Here is a 24,022-nt window from a genome sequence, read left to right as displayed (position 1 = left end):
ATCAAGCATTTTTTTCTGATCACAATGATATGAAACTAGAAATCAATTACATGAAAAAAATGGGGAAAATACAAATATGTGGAGACTAAATAACATGCTACTAAAATAGCCGATGGGTCAATGAAGAAATTAAAGAGGAAACCAGAAAATACTTTGGGACAAACAACATTCCAAAATCTATGTGATGTAGCAAAAGCAGTTCTAAGAGGGAAGTCTATAGCAATACAGATCTACCTCAAGTAACAAGAAAAATTCTCAAATGAACAACCTAACCTACCATCAAAAGGAATTAGAAAAATAAGAACAAAGTCCAAACTCAGCAGAAGAAAGGAAATAATAAAGATCAGAGAGAAAATAAGTAAAATCAAGAAAAAAATAAAAAGACAATGAAACCAAGAGCTGTTGTTTTTCTCTTGAAAATGTAAACAAAATTGATAAACCTTTAGCCAGGCTTATCCAGAAAAAAATAAGAGAAAAATAAACAAAATAAATAACAAAAGAGGAGAAATTACAACCAATATCTCAGAGATTAAAAAAACATAAGAGAATACTATGAACAGTTATATGCCAACAAATTAGATAACCTAGAATAAATGGATAAATTTCTAGAATATACAATCTTCAGACTGAATCAGGAAGAAACAGACTATCTGAACAGACCAATCACTAAGAGTGAAATTGAATTAGTAATAAAAAAAACTCCCAGCAAACAACAGTCCAGGATCAGATGGCTTCATAGGGGAATTCTACCAAACATATAAAGAAGAGCTAATACTTATCCTCCTCAAATCCTTCCAAAAAATTAAAGAGAAAGGAACATTCAAAATTTGTTCTATGAGGCCACCATTACCCTTATAACAAAACCAAAGAACAAAAAAAGAAAATTACAGGCTATTATCTCTGATGAATATAGATGTCAAAATTCTTGACAAAATACTAGCAAAACAAATTCAATAATATATAAAAAGGATCATACACCATGATTAAGTGGTATTTATTCCAGGGATGCAAAGATGGTTCAATATCCACAAATCAATCAATTTGATCTATCACATCAAGAAAAGTCAGGTTAGAAATCACATGATCATCTTAATTGACACAGAAAAAGCATTTGACAAAATTCAACATCTATTCATGATAAAAACTTTCATCAAAGTTGGTATAGAGGAAATATATCTCAACATAATAAAGGCCATTTATGACAAACCCACAGTAAACATTATCAAAACAAAAAGGCAACCTACAGAATAGGAAAAGATATTTGCAAATATGTCTGATAAGGCATTATATCCAAAATACATAAACAGTTCAAACAACTGAACACCAAAAGTACAAACAATCCAATTAAAAAATAGGAGAAGACTTGAATAAACATTTTTCCAAAGAAGGCATACAAATGGCCAACAGGCACATGAAAGGATGCTTAACATAGCTAATCATTAGAGAAATGCAAATCAAAACCACAATGAGATATCACCTCGCACATGTACGAATGGCTATCATCAAAAAGACCACAAATAGCAAATGTTGGTGAGGATGTGGAAGAAAGGGAACCCCAGTACACTATTGGTGAATGTAAATTGATACAGCCACTATAGAAAAACTATGCAGTTTCCTTAAAAAAACTAAAAATAGAACTACCATATGATCCAGCAATTCCACTCCTGGGTATATATCCAAAGAAAATAATAATACTAATTTGAAAAGATATATGTACCTCAATGTTCATAGCAGCATTATTTACAATAGCCATGACATGGAAACAATGTAAGTGCCCATCAACGAATAAATGGATAAAGATGTGATACACACACACACACACACACACACACACACACACACACACACACACACACGGGAATATTACTCAGCCATAAAAAAGAATGAAATACTTCCATTTGCAGTAATGTGGATGGAACTAGAGAATATTATGCTAAGTGAAATTAGACAGAGAAAGACAAATAGTGTATGTTATCACTTGTATGTGGAATCTAAAAAATAAACACATGAATAAATACAATATACAGAAACAGACTCACAGATAAGGAGAAAAAACTAGTGGTTATCAGTGGGGAGGGGTGCGGGGAAGGGGCAAGACAGGAGTAGGGGATTAAGATATACAAACTACTATGTATAAAACAAATAAGGTACAAGGATATATTGTACAGCACAGAGAATACAGCCAACATTTTTTAATAACTTCAAATGGGGTATAATCTATAAAATACTGACACTTTTATACCCTTGGAACTAATATAATATTTTAAATCAACTATACCTCAGTTAAAAAAAAAAACTAAATACACACAAGTATTTGTATGGTAGCTGAATACTTTTTAGTTGTCTTAAAAAAGTCAAGACAATTTGGAAAATGTATTTTTTGATGCAGGTAAAGTGTAAACCAACCTCTTTATATTTGACAACTTTTTTAAGCATCTTGCCTTCACTAATAAACCTCTGTGAGGTAGCAATAGGAGAAGAGAAGAGAAGAGAAGAGAAGAGAAGAGAAGAGAAGAGAAGAGAAGAAGGTCACTTCCTCCTCTGTGTTTCCATGACATCGTTGTAGAAATCTCTACAACGTTTAAAACGTTTAAAAATTGCATTGTAATTATTTATTTACATATCTGTCTCTCTTCATAATAATAAACTTTAGGAAAAACAAAACATATTTCAGGAAAGACAAATAACTGTAGCTTATTGAATAGTTCAGCTGTATATAGTCCTTGTGCTATAATAATAATGTAAATATTGAAAGAAGTTCTAAACAAAATTATTACATAATATTTAGGAAGAATGGGAGACAGGAAGCACATGATGTGTAGTGGGAAGAGGGATGGTGAAAGGGAGTTAAAGTGTAATTTTCCAGAATAGGAAATCAATAGGTAGTGCCTAACACTGAAAAATAAATCAAGAAATATCAATGAAAGTATATTGTTTAGTGATACAGAGGTAAATATCAAAAGAAACAGCTCAGGTTGAAAGTGGTAGCCTCCAAGGAGTGGGAAATGGGAAAGTGTCCCATGACAGATAACAGACGGCTGATATTTTTCGTTAAAAGTCTTGAAAAACTATCTGGCTCAAGTTTCACGCATATTTAACAATGACAAAAAACTCAAACAAAAATAAAAAAAAAATAAGTGAAGGAAACCAAGCAATGCTCTGATCTGTCTCCACCTACTCAGTGTTACTTCTGGAGACAGAACTGAGCCTGGCTTCTATTCATAGGAGTGATGAAAATCAATAGTTCTGAGACACTTTGAGAAGGAAGCGCAACTGACCAGTCTGAGCCAAATCCTGAACACAATGTTCAGAGCCTCTTTGCTCCTGGAAGTGTTTTCATTTGCAAAACTGCTTGTGACCATTAGAGAGAACTTGAGTTCTCTTCATAGGAAAGAGTTATCATTTCCTGGACATTTGGCCAGAAGACAACACTCCTCAAGTTCGAGGGGAACTTGCTAGGCAGTCTTGCTGACAGCTCCAGACTAACTGCTTTGATTCAACTCCCTGAAAATTACAACTGTTCCCCGATAGGTAATTCACATGCAAATAATGTACAATAGTTGAATGTTTTAAGCCCAAGGTGTGTTATGATAGGAATCTTTATAATTTGCCTTCCTAAACTTTCAACCAAACCATTTACTGGGCTACAGGAATTTGATGATACACACCTCAGAAGCATAAGTAACTGTGTAATCAAGTGAATTTTTAAATAGCTTATACAGAGATAGTAAGGAATTGAACATTTCCTCCCCATAGAAAAAATTCCAAGGAAATAAAAAAAAATTCTCCTTAAAACACAAACACATAAGAAACACACTTAATTATGATTTGTAGGATTTTACTGTTTTAAATATGGCAGCAAGCCCTTAGGGGGAAGGGGTGGCTTCAATTAAAGAAGATTCAGTGAAGTGACAAGGCATTCCCCAAAGTAACAATCTCTAATTACGTAAAAACATGCATGGAAATGTAATGAGACAGAAAATGACTTATAATTGCCAAACCTCCTCTAAGGGAACGTATAGTGCACAGCTGAAAGAAATATTTTCTTTCAAACTTTTTATTTTGAAATTTTTCAAATCCGTAGAAAATTTGAAAGAATAGAATATGAACACCCATATATTCTCTACCTAGGTTTCACCAACTATTAAGATTTCACCACTTTGTGTTCTCATTCTCAATTGCTCTTTGTCTTTATGGGGGGGGGGGGTGTTTGTACCCATTCACCATATCTTTTTCCCCCTTGAAACATTTGGAAGTAAGCTGCAGACATCTTTTTATGTCATCCCTTAAATATTTCAGCATACATTTCCTAAGAATAGGAATATTCTCCATTGCAAAAAATTAACAAACGGAACCCTCAGTTAAGTAGGGTCGGGAGGCCAGAAGGGGGAGCTCTCGCACCCTATGACAATAGTGGAGCCCAAGAGAAGAAAGAAAGGCTTCCTCTTCTTGCCTGGCAAGGGCTCAGCCAATGAAAAGCCACTATACTTCGAACTCTCGATTCCTCCAATGACCTCTTTGTTCACTACGGCCCTCCCGACTTTCTTTCCCCTCTTTGAAAAGAATCCTTCCTCCTCTCATTGTATCGGGACTTGCCCAAGGCTCGCCATAGTTACGGACCCCAAACTGCAGTTCTTCGTTGATCTCAAATAAACTATTCTTGCTGGCGAAATTGGAAGTCTATTTGTTTTAGGTCAACACCTTCATAAACACAATACCATTATGATACCTAAGAAAATTATTATTAATTCAGTATCATGTAACATATATAGCCCACATTCAAACTTTCCTAATTGTCCCTAAGAGTCCTATATAGCTGTTTTCATTTCATTTCCTGATCCAGGATCCAATCCGGTCTCATACATAATATTTGGTTGTTACAGCTCTGGAAGGAATGTTTAAATAAGCCATAAAAGGTAATCCTGCATCAGGTAGCATACCCCAGAAATAATGGCTCACTTCCTACGAGGGTAGGCCCCATTAACTTTGAGGCTCTCTCTTTCTCTCTCTCTCTCTTTTTTTTTTTTTTTTTCCTGAAGTGATATAAAGTTTGGGGCCAAAATTGAATCGTTAGGACAACAGAAGAGGGATTCACTTCTTAAAACTAACGCTCTTATAAAATGTTTAAGCACTCATGGAAAAGCAAGGCTTGGAGTCTATCTTGGATAGCAACCTTGAGTCTTAAGAAGTCCCAAAATATGATCATGCCTAGGACCCCAAATTATTAAGCTGTTCAAAGTCATCTTGGCTTGACCCTAGGTTTAGAAGAATGATAAAAAGAAGGTAACCCTGACAATAAGAGCAGTGAACCCCAAATCACCTCTTCCGTAGCTGCTCATCAGACATCTGCAGTGCCTCCTTTAAACGCATGTACCTGTCTTCTCTCAGCAGCCTAGAGCCGTCGTACAGGCTGAGCTCTCGGTCGTGGATCAGCCTAATGGGATGGTGGAAGGTCAGCAAACACATTAATCAGTTTTGAACGTTGGAGTTATTAGAGATAGAATCAGTCAGTTAATATTTTAATCATGTCTATGATTACTGGCAATTGAGTCTAACAATTTTGTTTAAATGCACCTTTTGAAATTTCAAGTTGGCTAGCGCTATGTTATACTTGGCAAAACTGTTGGTTTCTGTACTTGAGGGCAGTAGTCATGGTTACTAGATGTGAAGAGGGAGGAAGAGGAGGGGGAAGAGGAGAGAGATGAAAAGAAACAGCTGAATGGGTGACTCAGGAGAACCATGAGGTAAATATTAATGAACAAAGCAGTTGGCACATACTCCCTTGAATCTAATGTAACTCTTTAAGTCATGGTATTACCAAAATATTTCTATCTTTGCAATTATGTAATATAAAATATCAAAAATCTTTATAATGAAATAACTAATGCTGCTTCATATGCAACTCTGATGGGACCTGATGGCCCACCGCACAAATAACATCGTCCTCCAGCTGTTGCAGAGGTCGAAAGTGCTATTCTAGCTCTTATACCAACCACTAGAGTTTCCGGATGCCCACAGCACAGTTGCCCCACAGACCCACTCAGTAAGCACCGAGGGGAGGGGAGGCTGCCTAAGGCAGAGGCTGGGAGCATGGGCAGCAGAGTCCCTCAGACCGGGGTTCAAAGCCCAGCTCTGCACCTTATTAGCTGAATGACCCGGCGGGGGGGGGGGGGAGGGAATAATCTGTTTGTCTAAAATTTTATCTTTTCTAAAATTGAGGCAATCATGCCAACCTCATAGCATTGCTGTGAAAATTAAACAGCTAATGTAAAGCAGATGCTTGATATAGTTGCTCTCAATCTCAGCTGTGCATTAGAATCCACTGGGAAGCATTTAAAAATGCCAGTGTTCAGGCCTCATCTTGGGTCAGTTACATCAGAATTTGAGGAGGAGGATGGAGCTCAGATATCAGTAATTTTTAAGCCTCACTCCCACAAGGAGATTCCAAGTTGAGAGTCTGAGAAAGGCGGGCTTAGCACAATGCCTGCAGAGCAAGCTCTCAGTTAGCAGCTGCTGCAGTTACTACTAGGCCTAAGAAAGAGGCGGCCAATAAAAGGGGGCAGAATTATTTTGTTTGTGTTTGCATTTGTCTGTTTAGAAAAGAAAAATACTGTAAATCTATGGAATGTTTATAGTAAATCACTGAAAGTCTGTGGTGATTAAATGCTCTCAAATCTAATCAGGATTAACAATGTTCAGAATCTTTCATTATACTCATCATCTGCATCCTGTCAAGGACAAAAAATTTTGAATAGTTATCTGGGAGAAATAGACTATTCCACTTATTTGAACTTCCCCAATAAGCTAAAATTTAAAGTTAAAAATCAAATGTTTCCAAGTGATAGGATCAAGATGTAACCCCGCCCCCCCAATGGTATCATTAATCTCCCGAAGTGACACAAGATGGGAATATTTTCCATGAAAGTTACACATAAAGTCTTCTCTTAACATTAAAGAGAAGTTAATTAGGAATGTGTGGATATTTTCCCCACATAAACTGAAATAAGAAAACAAGTGATGCAAATGTTCAAGTCTGTAAACACAAAGTGCCCTTTGGCCAATAGAAAATATAATTAAACAGCTATTACACGTTTTATATAAGGACCTAAGTTTCCTCTCACTCTCAAAAAAAATTCCAACAACACCAACCAACAATTTAGACCTAGATTGAAAAGGAGTTGGTAAGCAGTGAAGCAGTGACTCTGACAAACTATAAAACTTTGGCTGTGTGACTTATCGCATACATCAATCAGCACAGATATAAATATATGTCTTTCAAAATTATTACTTAAAAGTTTTCTCTTTTAAGCTCCTATACACATAATTTTGCTATGGCTCTTCCCATAATGTTCACTATTTGAAGTTTTATTATACTATATTTACAACAATAAAAACATCTGCTGTTTTACTTGGATATAGAATTGTAAGTTCCTCAGGAACTACGTAACTGAGTTTAAATGAGAAGATTGAAAAAATTCCACGTCTACTGTTTACATGGTGTGTTTTTGTGTGTGTGACTCATACCAACCTTTGTAATACAGCAAGTGTACCCGCATTGACTCTGTGAATGCCATCCAAGAGAACCAGCTTCCCTTCCAGAGCAGCATTTACGAGGGGCGAGGACCGCCAGGCAGTGTCTCCATTTGGAAGCGTGTATCTCTGCTGTAGCAGATCACGTGCTGTCATATCCTGAAACCAATCCCCAACACCCACCGAAGAAAATGCAGACTTAGTTTTTAAGGCATGGATGACAGCTTATTTAGCTTTAGAGTTACTTCTCCCTGAACATAACATTCAACACAACAACTGGCAAGTCACTTTCTCCAAACCACCAGAAAGAGAGAGATTCAGAAGCTTTTCTTGGTCATTTGAATTTTTTTCCTACTACTCATCAACATACTACAGTGAGGGTTCATTGTTGTTTTTTTCTTTTCTCCTTTTCATTTAGCATTTTCTCCCTCTTTTAAAATGTTCACTTGGTACCTACACAGATGGTGGCAGTAATTCCCACTTAACTTTAACAGAATTTAACTCAATCAGCTTTACTCCTGACTGGGCCAAAATTGTGGCTTCCTTTTTAAGAATCAGAGGCCATACAAACTCAATGGGAGGAGATGCTTATCAATGATGTGCATTTTCTTGCAGTTGTGTTCTTCTGAAAAGCCACACTATGAACCATCACAGTGACTCATATTTAAAGAGGCCTGAAAATGGAGGAAACTGAGGAGGACAGTCATCAGATGAGGCATACACAGGAACTGACAAACAATAACGCAGCACTTGCAAGCAATTTTTTAAAGCACATACACAACGTGCTAGTGCTAAAGCAGTGTAACAGGTTTAAGCAAACTATTAATATTAGTGGTACATAAACATCTACCTACTGTAAAAAAAAATTTGGTGCCATATAATATGAACAATTTTTCTTACATGTGTTAATGTTGAATTAATAGTTTCTTTTCTGTTATCAGCTTCAGATAAATTCTGTGCCATTTATATCAAACAAAACTTAAACATCTACAGTCAATTGTATCCAAAAATTTAAAGTCTTTTGTAAATTCTTTGATATCCCAGTCCAGTTTTAAGACAGAAAATGAATGAATGTGCTTATATCTACAATGGCAACCAATCTGTACTGAAATCAAGATGAAAAGGTAAGTCTTGATCATTTTAATTTTCTCACTATCAAAAAAGTACTGACTTAGGAAGTATAAACAGGCTTATATTGAATCATAATGGCACTGGAGAAATAATATTCAAACTGATGAAATAAACATTTTACATTTTAAAGCAAGACAAGAAAAATTTAAACATAATTTTTTCTCCTCTAGTGTGCATTGTGTATCTGCTTTATGCATTGACCAGACCTCCCCAATAGCAGAAATGCCTGCTTAACCATAAAGATCAATTTTTCTTCTTCTGATGCCAGCTATGCAAGTCCCTTGAAGACAGCATTCCTTTCTCAGTCCTATAAGGGGTCACGATGACCCACCACTCACCTTGCATGTACAGACATCTCTAGTGAACTTTATGTACAATGCCAATAATGTCAATATGTCATTTCCTTTAAAGATGGCGATTGGTGCAGAACAGACTGGACTGATGACTGGGGAGATACAGGGCCACACCTAATGGGTGTTTTTTAACTTAAATACTTACTTGTTACCTTATTTTATCTACTAACCATAATACTTGTATCCTGCCTACTTTATAAGATAACTGTTTCTTGCATTACCAAATGTGTGACTGAGCTTCAGACGAAATTAATGATAATTTGGTGAGGAGGGTATAGCTCAAGTAGTAGAGCGTGTGCCTAGCATGCACAAGGTCCTGGGTTCAATCCCCAGTACTTCTTCTGCAAATAAGTAAATAAACCTAATTACCTCCCCCACCAAAATAAAAAAATTAATGATGATTAGGTGACTTAAAAGGACTGATCAAATATATAGTTCTGTAAGATCAATGACTGTAATAGTGTAACTTTAGATAACGAGAAGAAGCAAGAAGTAACCATTTCCTAGATAACTGACCAGTAAGATACAAAGTCCAGAGGCTTTTGGCTACTGTTAACAAGGCCTAATCCAGTAAGAGCACATTGAGTGGCCTATCAGCGAAACCCCCACCTGATCTGAGAATGAGCCATGGGACAAACTGGTTATGAAATGACTCCTAAACCTTGGACAAAATCAAGACCAAAAGGCGGGGACTGTAAAATAAAGAATGTAACCCACCATCCAGCTCTGCAAGAATCAAGTCCTTGGCCACTGCAGGTGGTGACCTACAACACACCCTGAAAGGGATTCAAGGGGGAAGATCAGGATGAGGCACTTTGTGCTCTGGGAAAACTGACAGAACTGGCACTCAGATGGTTAGATATTTTCAAGAGAACTTTTTTAGGAACCTGGATTCTTGCATCTTCCCATACTTAGAAAAGCATTAAGACCACTAACTAGGATGTCTGTTCCTCTTGACCAGCAGCAATCTTCTACTGAGATGCGTGCTTGATTGCATGTACCTCCTTTAGCAAAAATCACAAATATACTGACCTCTCCCCTTACCTCTTTGGAACAATTCTCAGAGCTCTCTGAGAGACTGTCTCCTGGGTTACAATCCTCAGGTTGGCTTGAATAAAAATTCCCATTTCTTTCTTAGATTGACTGTTAATTCATTGTTTTCATTGACAAAACTCAGTAAATCCCCATAGCGCTAAAGGCCTGACTTTGACACATTATCAAAACTTGGCTCAACTCATTAATTGCATCTAATTTTTCTATTAATTTTAAATTCTATGCAATTTACAAGAGCATGTCATTCTAAGCTGCCAAGGGCAGATGCAACAGTGAAGACCAAATCTATCACCAAATGAGCTGTACTATAGACAGGAAATAGATCTCCCTTGCAAGAAAAATCGGACAAATCAAAATAAATGTCGGTTCCTTTTCATAACTGAATTATGAAAAAAATCAAATATATACACATACATAAATCTTTTACAAGTTCATATAAAAACAGGTAAATTTAAAGAAAACTCTTGGTACTCATTATTCCAGAAAAGCAGTCACTGTAGGTGCATTACACATTGTCTTAGAGAATAAAACAAACAGAAAACACGCTTTAGCACAGTGGTTCTAAGTCAAAGGGACATAGCAGAAACACCTGGGGGAACTTCTGGAAAATACATAAGCTTAGATTTGGATGCAGTAGATCCCAGGTGGGGCTGACCACCTATTTTTTATTAAACATTACACAGGTAACAGCACAAATGCCTCCCAGGTGGGAAGTACTGCTTTAAAAAAGACATTAACTTAATGTGAAACTTTCTTCATCTTATTTATTTATACTCCTTCCTATTCTAATGGAAATTATGAGATTGCACGAGGATATACAAAACGCGTAACAATGCAGTATAAATTAAAAGGTGAACAGAAATGAAGGAAAAAAAGGAAAGAGTAGGCTTTGTTTCCTCTAAGCACCTATCTTGGTACTCCAAGAGGAGGTATGCAACATAAAGAAGATATACCACTGGTATCATATTTTTAAAGAAATGGATGGGTGTTAATTTTGCAAATCCCAACTTCAGACTGAAAATGGATCACACCCCGACCCAACTCAGCTCTTGAATGTTTCGTGTGGGCCCAGGAAGTGGAGATGATGAATGTGACTTTGGCATAAGAGGTTCAGATGCCTAGAGCTGATGCTAGTAATTGGTAACTTTTTTTTTTAATTTCAACAGAGAAAATTCCTACCTCTCATACTGACACATCCTGAATCACCATTCTGTCTAAGAGATAAAAAAGCACGACTTCATTCTGTAGTGATGGGCGATTCCCAAGTACATTCACAGCCTGTTAATTCATACAATGTCTACAATACTTGCCTCATTCAGATAAGTAAATATTTATTAACAAAGATGATGAGAAAGACAACAGTGTGTACAGCTCCTCTTTTCCAGCCTAGCAGTTGGAGACTCCCTTTTACTGACTGAAGTAAACTGAAATGATTATTTGCTGCCACACAACAAGCAGTAACAGATCAACAGAGTTCAATGGTGTTAATGCCAACCACAAATATGGACCAGAAATAGTCTCCCCTTCTTCAGTCTTCAGAGGGGTAGAAAACGGAAAACACTGGCCTTTCTTAGAAGACTACCTCGGTTCACTATTATCACCTCAAGTCTCTACATATTCTCATGTTAAAAAGAGCCATTCTTCATTTCTAATGTATCTGTGCATTAAAACAAAAGCCTCCGGGGGGGGGGAATGCCATTCTTTTTAATAAAAGCTCTTAGTTTTCATAATTAAGACCCTGTACTAGGAGAAAAGATGAAAATCCTACCTTTTCCTTAAAAAGATAATTGCCCCCACTGCCCATAATATTAGCTATCATCAGAAATTATTTTCAATGTGAAAGTTATTTTTCATTGTGTGCAAGAGCAAGGGACACCAAAGTAAAACTGAATTTCCACAGAACAACTGAACCTAGTCAGATCTAATTAACAGAAGTTTTTCAGCACAGTCTGAAATGAGTCAGTAACACAATTTCAGTATTAAGCTAACCTTGGGGGGAGGGTACACCTCAAGGGGTAGAACACATGCTCAGTATGCATGAGGTCTGGGGTTCAATCCCCAGTACCTCCTTTAAGAATGAATAAATAAGTAACCTAATTAACTTCCCTCATCAAAAACAAACAATATTAAGCTAATCTTTAATGGGGAAACAGCGTTTTCAAGTGTTTCACTCTATTTGGGTTTTAGTACCATGAAGTTGTTTTAATATCTTTACTTATTTTAACATATACTGTATCACAGAATTGTTAAAATATATATATATCTCATTTCCTTATTCTTACTACCTACACACACATCCCTAAAGCAAGTGGAAAAGCAAAATTTAGAAAAGAAACGTGCTTATTCCATACGAGCATTTTGAAAGCACACTAATAAAAATCAAGAAAGATGAATGTCCTCATTTTTGCATATATTTTCTTATCCTTGAAACCTTTGAACTTAAGAGAATAAAAATAGCACTAATGATATCATAGAAGCCGAACCATTTCCGCTTTCTGTGTTTCCTCAAAAATTTAAAAATAACAGGACATGAAGACTAGTTCCTTTAGAGCCACCATTGTCTTCCCTTCAACACCTCACCTCCTCATTCAGATCCCTGGAAAACGTCCACATGTCTTAAGATTCTGTGTCATTTTGCATTTTTGATTTGCAGTGAAGAAACGCTACTAAAAACAAACATGTCCTATTAAAATGAGAAGCATAATTCTGCACAAACTTTTTCAGAGAATACATATTTGAGCCCTAAGGTAATTATATATCTTAAATGCTTTCAGGACCTTTGACTGGTATAGACTAATTTTTCTGAGATTTCCTTGAGAAACCTGGAAATAAGTAATTAGTTTGATAAATGACAAAAAGTAGTTGTGCATTGAATGTCTAGAATAAGATTAGAATTAGTTTTCCAAGGTATAATCTCATTCAGAAAGACAAACAAAAGTATTACAGTAAATTTTTAGCAAATAAGGAAATTTGAACTATCTCTTTAAATATAAATAGTGATAAGAAAGTCAAATTTTATATTATAAAGCATATATAATTCTTCTGGCAGAAAATTTAAATGATTATAAGAAAAGTAGGATACCAAAGTGTATACAGATTATGACCTCAACCAGAATAAAAAATACATTTCTACCACATTCATGAACCTTGAAGTAAGTTGGCTTACAAAAATAGGTATAATATACTATAAATTTTAAAATAAGTGGATAAAGAAAACTAAACAAGGGAAGATGAAACTAAGAAAGGTAAAGATGATACACACAATGTATATTAAAACATAATCTAAAGAATCTAAAACATAATCCAATTTTTCTAATTTCTAAAACATAAATCTAATTTTTCTAATTTCTAACATACAAAAAGAGCATCATTTTTTAAAAATGTTACATAAGTCATAACACCACAGCACTGACACCAAAAAAGAAACAAGACTACAATTCTTAACAATGAGATTGAGAAAAATTTGTTCCATGGGTCAGGTCATCATATAAAGGACAGTGTGTTAAGGAGTTAAAAATAGAAGTAACAATAACTATCGCAGCTAATACTTATAGAAGGGTTACTAGGTGCCAAGTACGTCACATAAATTAACTAATGTAATCCTTATAATCTTAAAAGACAGGTAAAATTACTGTCTTCGTTTGACAGATGAGATAACTGAGGTACAAAGAGGTTAAACAGCTTACCCAATCAAGGACAAACAGCTAGTAAGTAAAGGAGCCAGGTTATCCTCAAAAGTATTATTACAACAAATACAGCAACAAATTTCAGTCAAAGAAATTCTGCAGAGAAAGAGCTGGTCTAGATCAACCAATCCATGTATGTAATGTAGAGTTAATACGGTAATGTACCAATTGCACACCTTTCAGGCTACGCACCACAAATGTTTTCTCAATCAACTTCTTTGACAAGAGTCGGAAATGCCGACCAGGTTATACTCTCAGAAACGCCTTCTAAAGCAGCTAGTCTCTACTGTTGTTTAAAAACATCTTTAAACACATACCTAAATGATTGAAATAAAAATGCTTCAGTTATAGTTAATAGTAATTATATCTCTAGGTGGATATTACTCTTCATTTTCTTGTTTCTGAATGAAAAATAAAAACAGTGGGCATTTAATTTTTTTTTGATTGGTGTAAGTAAGGATTATTAGTGATTTTTTCTTCTCCAAAAGAAGCTAGCTGGAATTTTGTAAGCTTTTCAGGTCTACATCAAATAAGTTTTGCTTATTTGAGCAAAACTTACCCTACCAGAAAATATCCTGCCAGGACTGTATAAATACTGAGAAAATCTGGGATTGAAGGAAATAAAAGAATACACAAAGACTAGCTAATGTAAGCCATCAACTTTGCAATAAGGGATTAATTATGTCCAGAACTATTAGTGGCAGAATACTGCATAAATATTGCATAAACACAGAATGTTAATAATTTTAGGTCCTAGAATAGAAATGAAACCATTATTTACAGTCTAAGCATGCTTAGTGAACAGAATGCAAGGCATGCTGCCAACATTCCTGTGTCATTTACGCTTGATCTCAAACAAAAAGGCCTCTCATTTTACATATATTGTAAAATTATTTGTAAACTCGTCCGTGCTTCTCTCTCAAGTTCTTTTAAGGAACTATTTTTAACCTGTCACACATACAATAAATTCTTCCTTTCTGTATACAATGATGGTGTTAACAAGCCTACCAAGATTGTTTTCAGTTGCTCTGCTATTGATGGGAAGAAGATAATTTTGTATCATTTATATCTCTCTTCACTGTGACCTGTGGGATCTATTTCAAAATGATCTACTCTAGTTAAAGATTTATTCTGTGAACACAGAACAAAATTCTTCTGATCGAAGCTAACAAGAAGCCAAACACACCATCTCACAACTGACCCAACGAAGGGATACCTTAATAAAGTCACGCAATAAAATATTAAGTCAAGGTCAGGGTAGGTATAGTGTAATAGGTTATTTAGGGAAGATACCTAATCAAGCCCCTTGTACTATCTTTGCTGTAGTACAGAGGTCAGACAACTAAGAACATCATTTCTTAGATGTCTTTGCAGCTTGAATTCTGTGTCTGACCCAGGTTCTACTGAGCATCCTCACATACACAAAACTGGGGACTGAAAAAACTTGGCAGTGAGCAGTGAGAGTAAGTGGCAGCCAGCACAGGGAAACCTGCTCTTCCAGAAGAGCTATGGCTGAAGTTCTCCTGGCTCTGTCATTCCTAAATGGGTAAAATCTCAACACTATTCCCCGTCTCTGCCAGAAATTCTGCAAGCTACCTCATACCCTGTTAAAAAAAAAAAACAAACCCTCAGTTTTAGACAGCCACAATGGATTCTATTATCCACAACAAAACTCACAACCTAATATTTTAAATGTAAACCATTTAAATAAGGATAATAATATTTTAAATGTAAACTAACTTTATGAAAGCTTGTTTAGAAATGTTCATGCACAACGAAGTATGTAAAAGAGGGTAAGAACAGATTCAAAAAGGAAGGCAAAAAATGTTTTAAAAATTTAAGAGGAAGGCAAAAAAGCAGAGATGTTGTGAAGTCAAGTCCCAGGACACACAAACAAAATAACCATTTTATTCAAATGGTACTGCAAACTCTGCTGCATTTTATCACAAATGTTTGACCCTGGTAGGAGAACAGGTGGGGAAGTAGAAAACATTAAAATTTCAATCTAACAACAAGTCTAAGTTAACATTTCAGAACGTTAGCAAAAATGATATAACAATGCTGTATGACAAAAATTCTTATCTTAGAATTGAAAGAAAAGGTAATATTGAAACAAATAAAAATTAGTAAAGATAGGTTGACAAAGGTCAGGATTTGAGCTGGTCCTTTAAAAATGGTATAAATTTTCAAAATTTATTTATCCACTCCTTCATATATTGACTGCCTGCTACATGCAAGTCACTATTCCATGTGCTGAGGATACGGCAATGAAAAAGATAAACATATTCCAGGGGGAAAAGAAGAAAAATAGACAAAGAAAAGGAAACAGAGGATGAGAAGGAAGAACAAGAAGGAGGAGATACAAATAAGAAAAAATATATAGTAGTTAGTGCTACACAGAAAATACTGGGTAATGTGATAGCAAAAGGCTCAGTCGAGGATGCTTTAAGTATATTCGAGTTGCGATTTGAATGGTAAAAGGCCACGTGAAGATCAGGGGAAGAGTATTCCAGGCTGAGGTAACAAAAGCCTGGTGCAAAAGCCCTGAAGCAGAAAGGAATTAGACAGGTTTAAGGGACTGAAAGTAGTCAGTGAGGCTGAAACAGAATCAGCAGAGGGTCCAGCAGGGAGAGATGGCTGGAGACGCAGGCATGGGTTAGATCACGTAGGGCAGTGGCTCTCAGCCCTGGCTGCCTGTTAGAATCACTGAGTAGCTTTTGTAAAATTCCTAAACTCTGGGTTCCACCTCAGACCAATTACTTTAAATTCTGTAACAGAGGGGCCTGGACACTGGAAATTTTTCAAAGTTCTTCAGGCGATTCTAACAGGCAGTTAAGGTTGAAAAGCACTGATGGAGGGCTCATAAGGCAAGATTAAGGCTTCTTATTTTATTCTAAGTATAATGGAAAGCCACTGACAGATTTTAAGCAAGGAAATGACATGATCTGATTTATATTCTTAAAAGTTCACTCCCACTATTCTTTAGAGAGTGGACTATGGAAAGTAACATTCTAGTCAAATATTTATAAATGTTTAACATCTACAAAAGAGAATACAATTTAAATATTCTCACCAAAAAGAGGTAAATTTAAAAATAAATATCTATATATGTTCAACCAACATAACTGAAAACTATAAGACACTGATGAAAGAAATTGAAGAAGACACAAATAAATACTTCTGTGCTCAAGGACTGGAAGAATTAATATAGTTAAAATGTCCATAGTACCCAAAGAAACCCACAGATTCAATGCAATTGCTATCAAAATTCTAATGACATTTTCACAGAAATAGAATAAATAATTCTAAAATTTGTATGGAACCATAAAAGACCCTGAACAGCTAAAGTAATCTTGAGAAAGAAGAACAAAGTTGGAAACATCACATTTCCTGATTTCAAACTACATTAAAAGCTATACTAACCAAAACTGTATGGTACTGGCATAAAAACAGACACATGGATCAGTGGAACAGAACAGAGAGTCCAGAAATAAACTCACACATATATGGTGAATAAATTTATGACAAAGGAGCCAGAAATATACATTCAATAATGGTGTCCATAAATGGTATCAGGAAAACTGTATAGCTACATGCAAAGGAATGAAACTGGACCCTAAGTTACATCATACACAAAAGTCACCTCAAAGTGGATTAAAGATTTGAATGTTAGGGCCTGAAACTATAAAACTCCTAGAAGAAAATGTCAGTGGTAAGCTCCCTGACATTGGTCTTGGTGATGATTTTTTGGATTTGACACAAAAAGCAAAAGCAACAAAAGCCAAAATAAACAAGTGGGACAACATCAAACTAAAAAGAAAAAGTTTCTGCACAGCAAAGAAACCACCAACACAATGAAAAGGCAACTTACTGAATGAAGAAAAGATATCTGCAAGTCATATATCTGATAAAGGTTATACTTATACCTAAAGTATAAGAACTCATACACTCAATAGCAAAAAACCAATCTGATTGAAAAATGGGCAGAGGAACTGAACAAACATTTTTCCAGAGACATAGAAATGGCCAACAGGTACATGAAAAGGTGCTTAACATCACTCATTATCATGGAAATACAAATCAAAACTACAACGAAGTGTCACCTCACACCTGTTAAAATGGCTGTTATCAAAAAGACAAGAGACAACAAATGTTGGTGAGGATGTGGAGAAAATGGAACCATTGTGCACTGTTGGTAGGAATGCAAATTGGTGCAGGCTCTATAAAAACAGTATGGAAGTACCTCAAAAAATTAAAAACAGAATTACCATGTGATCCAGCAATCCCACCTCTGGATATATATCCAAAGTAAACAAAAACAGAATATTGAAGAGATATCTGCACTCTCATGTTCATTGCAGCATTATTCACAATAGCCAAGATATGGAAACAACCTAAGTGCCCATCGATGAATAAATGGATAAAGCAATTGTGGTAAATAAACACACACAACCCCACAGAGCAATTATTATTCAGCCATGAAAAAGAAGGAAGTCCTGCCATTTGTGACAACATGGATGGATACTGAGGGCATTATGCTAAGAGAAATAAGCCAGACAAAGCCAAATATCTGCATGGTATCACTTATAATTGGAATCTAAAAAAAAAAAAATCAAACTCTTGGAAACAGAGAGTAGAAAATGGCTGTCAGAGATTGGGGGGTGGTGTGGAGAAATAGGAAGAGGATGGTAAAAGGGTCCAAATTTTCAGGTATCAGATGAATGAAGATCTGAGGATATAATATAAAACATGGTGACTATAGAGAACAACTGTATTTTATAACTGAAATGTGCTAAGAGAGAAGAACATCAATGTTATCCCCAGAGAAAGTGAGCTTGTGTGTGAGAGAGAGAAAAACAAGTGTCTATTAATGCGCAACTGACATAACTGATACAACTGATGCACTGTAAAAACTCTATGAAATAAAATTTCAGACGCCAAATGCATTTTCCACCAAATTCTCAATAAATGGGTTCAGGGATGGTGGGTTAGAGCTACTGGAGATGTCCATAGCTATAGTGGGTCCTGCACAAAGCAGATGATGTCAGACTGATAACTGGCCATGCGGGGCAGGGTGGATGGGGAGATAGCTCAGAAGTGTGCCACAGCTATAATACTTGACAGCTCTCTTGATTGGCTTAACGTGTCCCTTCTGGAACCTTCCTCACAAAACTAAAGCTGCTGTCTCTGCATTGATCCCCCACAGGAGACTATGCAGCAAACATGTGTTCACTAAGTGGGAGACAGGGAAGAGTGTGCATTCAGGGAGCATCATTAAGGATAAATATGGAGTCTCCTGCTTTAGCAGCACAGAAAGAGGTCTGCTAAGATTAAAGAAAGAGGCTGCTGGAGGTAACAGGGCAACCTTCCCACCCTGCCCACCTTTCCACCCACATGAGGGTATAATGGGCATCACTCCTCACCTGCACAGAGGCTGCCAGCCAGCAGGTACCCACATCTGGGAGAGCTTAAGGGAACCACAAAAAATGAGCAGGAGGCGTCCCAGGAGCTGGGCTGGCCAAGTTGTTAATCTCTTAACAGTAGTCAATAGAGTGTAAAATCAGAATTTTCGCAGCTTTTACCAGCTTAAATCCCAAGCTCCTTCAACTCAGTTCCCAGAGGCACTAGCTCAGCTGTTAAAGAACGCCTTTCCCTCTGCTGTTTTTTTGAATATCTCTATGGTCCTGCCAAATGGTTTTTGGTTTAAATGCCTCAGAAAGCCTTGTTTCTACTATGAGACTGGTTTGTAAATCAGCAATAAAGCTCAATGTATTCAGAAAGTGGTTTTGATCCTGAGCAATCGGAGTTTTTTTAATAATAGATGAAGAATAGAAAAACAAAGCCATTTAGAATCATAAAAGGCAAACAGATGATAAAGCTGAGAAGTACGTATTTGCTTTTTATTTCCAAGAATAAAATTATTTGCAAAACATTCCAAGAGTAAAATGGTTTACAGAAATTTGTAAAGTTACAGCCTTCTTTCTTTTCTTTTTTGACATATTCCCCACAAGAATATAAATATGTAACTTCATCACTAATCTCGCTAACCTTTAACAAATACTTACTCTGACAGTGATCTTTGGTGATTATAAAATAAAATAAATCCTGAGGACCCTTAAAAAATTGCCCTAAGGCCCCTAATCAAAATTAATATAAAGTACATTTAAAACAAAATACTAACTAATAGAGATGGTCAAGCATACCAATGTGTTCTTACCAATGGTACTGGGACCTAATCACACAGTGTCCTTAGTTTGGAGATAGTCCACAGAGAATCCTCAAATTTAAAATTCCTTCCCTCTTCAAGCTTATGGATTCTATGTTTTTGGATCATCAAGGATGGTCAATGAAATACCTTTCAGGCTGGAATTCCTTATTTGGTAGGATTCCTCAGTTACATTTGTTTTCTTCCTTGGGCTAATGGGTTTGGTTTTACTGTAATGTTTACTTTTATACACATGCCCGAAGGCCTCCTAATGTGTTTTTATAAATCTAATAAATACCTCATGCTAACTAAATTTGTTAAGATAACATAAAAGATGTTGTCCATTACTTAAATTGTACACGGTTTCAATTAAATGAGGCCAGTGCATACTTTCCAAGTTATAAAAGATCTGAATATCACATTCGGATACTTTTTTAAAAAAAAATGTAAAACTTACGACATTTCAATGGCAAATTTATGCAAATACAACAAGATGAACTTTTATAACATATACTGCACAATTAAACTTTAAGATATACTTTGCTTATTTAGAATACATGTTTAAAAGGTTATTGAGTTAAATCAGCAACTAGCCTGCCTTTCCAACATATAACTTTGTATTATGCATATCCCATCATAAAACACTCCAAGCAGTTCCAGTTGCAAGCTAGCATAAAATACTGCAAGTGTCATTACACTCAGCTTTTGAGATGATTTCTCTATCAAAATGAGAGCCTAAGATATGTTTTACAAAGTTTCAACTATAAAAATAACACACTGTTGAGATGGACTTCTATCAGTTGAAAACAACCATTAATTTTTGGAAACTCCTCCTTTCCTCCATTCTGTTTCGTTGTTTTCAAAAAGCTAGCAAATAGAAAAACAGACCAATACTGGAAAACAAACTGTGATGTGACAAGAACATTAGCATTCTAAAGCAAATCAAACTAACGTGAAGGAAAGCATTCCAAGTAAAAACAGATGGTACTTTTAGGGCCTCAACCCAGCTTCCTCTTAGCTCAGAGTGAGCCTTGCTATCTGCTACTTACTGTTTTTAAAGATATACAACCTAACAGGGAAGAAAATGACTTGAAAATTAATAAGCTAGGACCTGTGGTATAAGCTTTGTCTGAGGTATAAACTCTGGCACTTAACCTTTCTCATCCTTAATTTTCAAAGTCAGGAAATTCCACTTTATTGGCCAATTTTAGAGTAATTGTCAATGTCAGTAAATAACTTGAATCACTTCAAAGAGATTGCAAAAAGAGTTTTTGAAAATTATCACAAAACTTTATTTTTGAAAAACATAGGAAATACATAGAATATTGTAATTCTAGAACTGAAATGAATCCGTCTCAAAACAGTCTCTGCTTTATCCTATGAGAACTAATTAGTTCTCAAAAGTCAGAAATTGATCTAAATAAGTCTATTGCTTTTCTACATTAGAGAATGCTATAAATGGAGAAGTTCTTAAACGTTTTTGATGGAGAGGATGACAACAGTGTTTGAATAATCACACCTATCCCTTACGTCCTTAAAGACAAAGTCATCCTATTTAAAATATTTTAAGATTTCCGAAGCCTCTAGGATGGTGCATATTCAACTGAGTACCTTCTTCATCCCAAGCACTATGCTGTGGTCTAGTCCTCAGTCCTGTTAGACTCACCTTAATTTATAAACATTCCATTTTTATAAACAATATTTTGTAATTTTTGTTTTATAACCTTGAAAAAGTCCATAGTAAATATAACATACTTATACACATAATTTCAAATAAAAATTCAGCCTACATTTTAGGACAGGAAAAATAACTTATTAAAAAATAATATCCACTTCAACAAATATACGGGCACAATTACTCACATCATATAATGAAGTCAGAGGCTGGCAGCTACATGTAGAATCACTATGAATATGAAAACTGTATAAACTGGAATAGGTGTGCTATATTCATAACTCAGTACCATCAATGGCAATGTTCTCAGTGTTGCGGTCTTCCAGAAGAATCAGTGTAGTCGGCAGAATAATGGCCCCCACAAAGATGTCCACATCCTAATCCCTAGAACCTGTGAATATGTTACATTACACGGCAAAAGGAACTTTACAGACATGATTAAGTGAAGGACCTTGAGATGGGGAGCTTATCCCAGATTACCCATGTGGACCCAGTCTTATTATTTAATTCCTTAAAGTTGGAGGATGTTTCCCAGTTGTGGTCAGAGAGAGAGAGAGAGAGAGAGATGGCAGCATGAGAAAGAGTCAGTGCTCCACCGCTGGTTCTAAAATTTAAGGGGATATATGCATGGACTGGACAGAAGTCAATCTAGCAGCTGAAAAAAGGCATGGGTGAATTCTTCCTTAACCTGGGTAAGAGGAAAAAGCTTTCTAACCATGACTCAAAATCTAGATGCAATAAAACAAAATATTAATAAATTTAACTACAAACTTCTTAAATGTATAAGGCAAAAGCTTATTGATACAGTCAAAGCACAACTGACAAACTGAGAGAAAAATATGTGTAGCCTATCTCACAAATAAATATGCCTAATATAAGAAACTTAAAAATTGAGAGAAAAAAAGACAAAAAGCTTAATAGAAAAATGAGTAAAAAAATGAACAGATAATTTACTAAGAAAAGACATAACAATGGCCCTTAAAAACAGAAAATAAATTTTTAATTTCTCTCTTAATATAAGAAATGTAAAGTAAAACTACTCCCTAGATACCATTTCTAACTACAAAATAGGCAAACATTAAAGAGGTTGGCAGCCCTCTCTGTTGGCATTGTTGATGGGAAAGCAAAATGGTATAATCCTCATAGAGGAAAATTTGGCAATATCTAACAAAATGACACATACATTTACCTATTGACCTAACAATGCCACTTCTAGGAATTAATCCTGACAATATAAAAATACAGATGCATGGAGGAATAACTCTCCCAGACTTCAGACAATACTACAGAGCTACAGTCATCAAGACAGCATGGTTTTGGTACAAAAATAGACATATAGACCAATGGAACAGAACAGAGAGTCCAGAAAAGAACTCACAAACTTTTGGTCAACTAATCTTTGACAAAGGAGGCAAGAATATACAATGGAATAAAGACAGTCTCTTCAGCAAATGGTGTTGGGAAAACTGGACAGCAGCATGAACCTAGAACATTCCCTTACACCATATACAAAAATCAACTCAAAAACGGATCAAAGGCTTAAACATAAGACAAGATACAATAAACCTCCTAGAAGGAAATATAGGCAAAACATTATCTGACATACATCTCAAAAATGTTCTCCTAGAAGAGTCTACTCAAGCAATAGAAATAAAAGCAAGAATAAACAAATGGGACCTAATGAAACTTACAAGCTTCTGAAAAGCAAAGGAAACATAGTAAAACAAAAAGAAAACCTACAGAATGGGAGAAAATTTTTGCAAATGAAACCGACAAAGGCTTGATTTCCAGAATATATAAGCAGCTCATATGACTTCATAAGAAACAACCAAAGAACCCAATCCAAAAATGGGCAAAAGACTTAAACAAGCAATTCTCCAAGGAAGAAATACTAATGATCAATAGACCCATGAAAAAATGCTCAATATCACTAATTATCAGAGAAATGCAAATCAAAACTACAATGAGGTATTACCTCACACCAGTCAGAATGGCCATCATTCAAAAATCCACAAATGACAAATGCTGGAGAGGATGTGGAGAAAGGGGAACCCTCCTACACTGCTGGTGGGAATGCAGTTAGTTTGGTGCAGCCACTGTGGGAAACAGTATGGAGATTCCTCAAAAGACTAGGAATAGACTTACCGTATGACCCAGGAATCCTGCTCCTGGGCATATATCCAGAAGGAACCTTATGTCAGGATGACACCTGCACCCCAATGTTCATAGCAGCACTATTTACAATAGCCAAGACATGGAGACAGCCTAAATGTCCATCAATGGATGACTGGATAAAGAAGAAGTGGTATATTTATACAATGGAATACTACTCAGCCATAAAAACTGACAACATAATGCCCTTTGCAGCAACATGGATGCTCCTGGAGAA

At 35.8% G+C, this 24,022-nt stretch overlaps 1 protein-coding gene across 1 annotated transcript in view; it reads right to left on the bottom strand.

Annotated features, from left to right (window-relative positions):
• Nucleotides 1–24,022, bottom strand: part of VWA8 (von Willebrand factor A domain containing 8) — a 295,349-nt gene that overhangs the window by 208,052 nt on the left and 63,275 nt on the right. Inside the window, exons 13-14 of the mRNA XM_072976319.1 lie at nucleotides 7,529–7,689; nucleotides 5,321–5,434 (exon numbers count right to left, since the gene is read on the bottom strand). Coding sequence (XP_072832420.1) covers nucleotides 5,321–5,434; nucleotides 7,529–7,689 — 275 coding nt within the window. The remainder of the gene's footprint in view (nucleotides 1–5,320; nucleotides 5,435–7,528; nucleotides 7,690–24,022) is intronic.

Source organism: Vicugna pacos, chromosome 14 (assembly GCF_048564905.1).
Source record: "Vicugna pacos chromosome 14, VicPac4, whole genome shotgun sequence".
NCBI classification, from domain to species: domain Eukaryota; kingdom Metazoa; phylum Chordata; class Mammalia; order Artiodactyla; family Camelidae; genus Vicugna; species Vicugna pacos.
This window is presented reverse-complemented; position numbering and strand designations above follow the sequence as displayed.